Here is a 6,015-nt window from a genome sequence, read left to right as displayed (position 1 = left end):
CTCATGCCAGGCACGTGTGTGTGTGTGCGTGCGCATGCGCCCAAGATCCCCGAGAGGAGAATGGAGGAGAAGGGATCGCGGCTTGGTGATTTCTCGCTTTCTGTCTCTTTTTCTGGTGAGTGCATGCGCCCTGTAGCAAATACCTATCCAAAAAAAAAAAAGACTCCTAATTTGCTACTAAATAGGTATAAAAGTTATTAAGCTCCTTGGAATGTGTTAAATGCTAGTTAGTCACTCAAAATGTGTGGATTTTAAGACAACTTCAAAATGAAGTTTATTTTATTCATGATAGAGAGTTCACAGATGCAAAAAAGAGAAAGAGCATCCATGGCAGGGTTTCATTATGCTGTGATCCCCTTCCCCCAGTACTCCAGCTAATCAGGATCTTGTGTGCATGCATGCACATCCACACACACACACACATGTTTCAGGTCAGTTATGCTGGGAATCTGAGCCTGTGGTGGATCATGTGGTTTCCTACACCTCACTTAGGTATACTACTGCCTATACCACCAAGACTGTGCTTTTAACCCACGGTTATAGCAGGAAATCATAATGCAAAAGGGATTTTGTGAAATTATAGTTCTTCTAAACAGGATTCATCAAAATGAGACTTTCTTTTTTTAAATTGCCAGAGTGATGTACTCACCGGACATGCACATGAGAGCAAGCCACCCCCCCCCCCTTGTGGTGTGGTCATGTCATAATTTTCTCTACATTTCTCCATCCTGTTGAGATTTTGAGTATGTATGCTAGCATATTTTTCAAGATGTCAGATATGGTATTCCAACTGTGGTCAGCTGTGTAGGATCCAGCTCCATTAACTTCTTCGTTTTTTTTTTTTTTGGAGAGGTTTTTGCTATAGGGCGTGTGCACTCGCCAGACAGAGACAGAGAGACAGATAGCGAGAAATCACCCCCCAGGGGGGATGGCCATGCCACAATCCCTTCTCCTCCATTCTCCTCTCGGAATCTTAGGCACGCATGCACACGCGCCTGGCGTGAGTTTTAAGCCACTGGGTCCGGGACGCGAACCGTGATCGACTACGTGGGAGTCCAGCGACATAGCTATTATGCCAACTGCTGGTCCCAAGCTTCTTTGTTTTTTAAAAAAATTATTATTTTTTTAAGTTTGCTGTAGGACACGTGCTGATCAGAGAGAGAGAGAGAAGGTGAGAAAGCAAGCCATCATGTCCAGGACTTGAACCGCAGTCAGCCATGTGGGAATTAAGCGCCTTAACCACCACATTACCTGCTGGTCCCACAGCTCCTTTAACTTCTAGGCTACGGGTCCTGCCCCCCCAAAATTAGACCCTTTTTTAATATCCAGGAATGCATATTCCATTGATTAATGATTTCATGTGTGATTGATAAAACATGGCTGTATGTCAGTGATACTACATTTGAGGAAGTGTTGTTACTTAGAAACAGTAAAAGGAAGGCCAGCAGGTGGCATGGCAGTTAATGTGCTGGACTGCCACATGGTTCACTGCAGCTTAAGCCCTGTATCTGGTAACTTGACAGTCCTACTGGGTGTGTGTGCATGCCAAAATCACAGGAGGAGAATGGAGGAGAAGAGATTATAGCATGACCATCTTCCCTGGGGGGTGATTTCTCTCTTGATATCTCATTGCTTCTCTCTATCTCTGGCCAGCACACATACCCTATGGGCAAAAACCTAAAAAGGCAAAACAAAACAAAACCCTGAAACAGTAAAAGGAAGTCTTCAAAGATTAAAAATATAGCCTGTTGGTGGGCCACCAGATGGCATGGTGGTTAAGGTGCTGGATCCCACATGGGCGACTCTGCAGTTTGAGTACTGGACATGGAGACTTGAAAAACATGCTGAAATGTGTATGTACACGTGTGTGTGTGTTCATGCTCAAAATCTCAAGGGGAGAATAGAGGAGTAGAGATTTTAGCAAGGCTATACGCTCCGTGGGGTGACTTATCACTTTCCCTCTTTCTCCAGGTAGCAAACATGCCCTATGGCAGAAATCTACAAAAAAATTAAAAAAGCCTAACGATCTCATTAGTGAGTTTTATTAAAAGCTGTTAGAATTGCTGAGAGCTTAATAAAACAGATACAGGACCTCTATCCTGAAGCCAGAACTTTACTATATACCATGAATAACCAATTATTAATAAATACAGTGGATGAAAAATATAATATACAGTAGTTACAAAACTCTTGAGACAGGAATAAAGTTAAAAGGAAAAAAATGTATATGAAGAAAAGTCTTAAAAATAATGGCAGAACTCTTAGTAGGGGGAGGAAGTAGCCTAAGTAAGTGAAATGCCTCCTGTGTTTTTGAAGTAGGAGATTTAGTTTTGTAGATATGTCTTCTGTACAGATTGTGCTCTAATGGTGTATACATTTGAAACTAAAATTGTTTTAATGAAATGTAGCCAGCCATCAAGCTCTTGAGAAAAATAAGCAGAAATAGCCAACAAAAAAAAGGCGTTTAGCCATGTCAGATATTTTAAAATGCTGTATTAAGAAAACAATATGGTGTCAATTCAGGAATAGATAAAGATATAAGTGGGATAAAAATAACATAGCGCTGGGGACCAGCAGGTGATATGCTGGTTAAAGGTGCTAGACTCCCACATGGCTGACTGCAGTTTGAGTCCTGAACCTGGTGGCTTGTTTTTTCACTCCCCCTCCCCCATCTCTCTCTGATCAAACTTGAAAATAATAATAAGCAAAGTTAAATAAAAAATAATTCTTTAAAAAAATAACATAATGCTTCTGTATCTGTAAATTTGATTTAGAACATAGGTAACTTAATGTAAAAGATGTTTTACATAGACTTACAGGTTTAGCATGATTAAAGTATTCTGTGCCAAGTCATAAATTTTACTGTTTTGTTGTAATGTCTACTCAGTTTAATATATATATGTATATAGAAATATATATATGTTATATATATGTGTGTGTGTGTGTATATATATATTTCTTCCTCTATGAGAGACAGATAAGATTTTTTTTTCAAGAATTATTTTTTATTTAACTTTATTTATTTATGTATTTATTTATTTAATTCGACCGGAGAGGAACAGAGCACGAGAGAGGGAGAGAGTGAGTGAGAAAGCAAGCCGCCAGATCCAGGACTCGAACTGTGGGTGACCATGTGGGAGTCCAGCACCCTTAACCACTACGCCAGCTGCTGGCCCCCAGTTGGCCCCGAGAAGATTTTTTTAAATTAGTTTGCAGTAGTATGTGTGCTCTTAAACATGTGAGAGAAAGTGAGAAATCACCTCCCAGGAGGGCAACCACACCACAATTCCTTCTCCCCCATTTTCCTCTTAGGATGCAAGCCCAAAGGCTTGCATATAAACATGCCCTTAGTGTTTCTCAAGTTTCTGAGTCTGAGATTCAAACAGTGCCTCTGGCTACATGGGTCCAGCCTCCTTAACCACTGTATCATCTAGCTGGCCCCAGTTTTGTTTTTTAAATAAATCATTGATCATTTGGAATTAATTCACAAATACAGTGTGAATAATGACTCTAACTTCATTTTCCCAGACTTTTGCTTATTTGTCAAAATACCATTCATGCAGTTACCTGTTGTTTCCTCAAGAAATTGGAAATGGCACCCTATCCTACTGAACTCTTTTTAGAGTCCATTTTTGGACTTCGTTTTTTTTGGTCATTCTATCAATGTACCTCTATACAGAACAATTTTAATTATTGAGACTCTGAAATGCTGTAGTATCTGATAGAAGTCAGTCTTCATTTTGTGAAAGTTTTTCTGGTTATTTTGAAAAAAATTTTTTTTGAGATCGCATTGCCTATATATTAGATTGTGAATTTTCACTATGATAATACCTACCTATATTTTGGATTTCTTGTGTTTTACATCCTTAGGATGTCAGTTGAGGTTAATGTTGGGAAACTGTCAAATTATAACTTAAGTAGAAGTTCTAGAAACTGTATATATATTCTTGCTTTTTAGTTTAGCCCGTTGGCCAAAGGCTCTCAAAGATACATGGTTTCCACTGGTGCTGATGGGACAGTTTGTTTTTGGCAGTGGGATTTAGAATCCCTGAAATTCAGGTACGTGACTTTTATTCTTTAAAGACTTCTCTTCTTTAATGTAATTATCATTTAGTTTAATGAAATACTGTTTGATTATAAATAGGAATTGTGTATTATAGTTGCCTTGTTACTTTTGAACTTAATTTTTTATTATATATAGTATATGTGCTATATTGACTATTCACTGTTTACAGTTTACTTTTTTAGGTAGTTGGATATGTAAAAGAAGCAATAAAATTTGTTTTTAGATATTTCTTAGGAATTATTTATTTTTATTTATTATTTTAAATTTGTTATAGGGCACATGTGCTCACCAGAGAGACAGCGAAAGAGGGAGGCACATGTGCTTGCTCGAGAGAGACCATGAGAGAGAGAGAGAGAGAGAGAGAGAGAGAGAGAAACCAAGCACTAAGTCTGGGACTCATATTGTAGTTGGCCAGAGAGAGAGAGAAAATGAGAAAGCAAGCCACCAGGTCCAGGACTCATACCATAATTGGCCCTGTGGGAGTCCAGTACCTTAACCATCATGCCATCTGCTGGTGCCAAGAAGCAATCACATTTCTATTTTGGCACTTTTTTTGAAAACAAAGTTAGAAGATACGTATGTGAGACATTTAAAAACATTGTTTTAAAATTTGATACAGGGCACACGTGCTCACCCAAGAACCAGAGAGAAGAGTGAGAAAGTGAAAAAATCACCTTCTGTGGGGATGGCCATGCTACAGTTCTTTCTATTCCTCTCTCAGGATCTTTGGCATGCACACCTGCCTGGTGTGTTTTTCAAGCTGCTGGGGTCTAACACTTGAACTGTGCATTTCGCCACATGGGATCCAGCAGACTTAACCACCACACCATTGGCTGGCTTGCTTTTTTTTATTTTAAAATTTTTGCCATATGGTGTGTATGCTCATCAGAGAGATAGGGAAAGTGAGAAATCACCCTCCCTGGGAGATGGCCATATTGCAATCCCTTCTCCTTCATTCTCATCCTGGGATCTTGGGCTTGCATGCACATGTGCCCACTGTGAGTTTCAACTGCTGTATCCAGGACTTGAACTATACTTGTCCATGCCCCCTGTTGGCCCCACATTTTAAAAAAATGTTAGAACTGTAGAGTTAGGTTTGTAATCAGAAATTTTGGCAGGAACACTTGAGAATTGTAGGACATGAATAGTAGACCTTGTATCCAGTATGGTAGCTGCTAACCATGTGTGACTATTGAGCACTTCAGATGTGGCTATATAATGGAGGAACTGAATTATTAATTTAAATTGATTACTTGATTCAGTTATTAAGGACCTTTTTTCTTTTTTAAACCAAATGCTTCTGAATTTCTCCATCCTATCAGGATTTTGGACAGGCACACATAGAAGCCCAGAGTGTTTCTCAAGCTGCTGAGTTTGGGGTCCAAACTGTAGCTGGCCATGTGGGATCTAGTTCCTTCAACTGCTAGGCTATGGGGCTGGCCCCAAATAAGTATTTTTTAAATTCTATTTAATTTAGTTCAACCTATCCGAAAGATCACAATATGTAATCTCTGTTTCTCTTGCTTGCTCTCTGGCAACTTAAAAAAAGCAAAACAGACTTTGGGGCCAGCAGTGGTCATAATGCTTAAGACTCTGGACTCCCACGTGGTTGACTACAGTTTGATTTCTGGATCCAGAAGCTTGAAACTCACGCTGGGTATGTGTGTGTGCATGGCTAGGATCCTGTGAGGAGAATGGCGAAGGGATTGCAAAATGGTTATGTCTTCTAGGGGGTATTTTCTCACTTTCTCTCTTTCTCACTCTGTTTCTGGAAAGCACACATGCCCATACCAAAGCATTTTTGCACAGAAAAACAAACAAAAAAAATCTGTCATGACTTTTCTGACAACCCAGTATAAAAATAATTTAAAAAATAAAAATAAAATAACATGGCTACTAGAAAATTTAAAGTTATATGTGTGGCTTATATTTCATTTATGTTTAGTAGT

At 39.1% G+C, this 6,015-nt stretch overlaps 1 protein-coding gene across 4 annotated transcripts in view; it reads left to right on the top strand.

The window, feature by feature from the left end:
• BRWD1 (bromodomain and WD repeat domain containing 1) overlaps positions 1-6,015 on the top strand; it is a 162,539-nt gene that overhangs the window by 27,667 nt on the left and 128,857 nt on the right. For 3 of the 4 annotated variants that reach the window (XM_027770963.1, XM_006146293.3, XM_027770964.1), the window contains exon 9: positions 3,959-4,059. In XM_027770963.1, the coding sequence (XP_027626764.1) occupies positions 3,959-4,059 (101 nt within the window). The remainder of the gene's footprint in view (positions 1-3,958; positions 4,060-6,015) is intronic. The other variant, XM_027770965.1, reaches the window with a different exon arrangement.

This window comes from Tupaia chinensis, unplaced genomic scaffold (assembly GCF_000334495.1).
Source record: "Tupaia chinensis unplaced genomic scaffold, TupChi_1.0 Scaffold000175_1, whole genome shotgun sequence".
Classification (NCBI taxonomy): Eukaryota; Metazoa; Chordata; class Mammalia; order Scandentia; family Tupaiidae; genus Tupaia; species Tupaia belangeri.
Note: the sequence above shows the minus strand (reverse complement) of the source record. Positions and strands in the feature narration are given on the sequence as shown.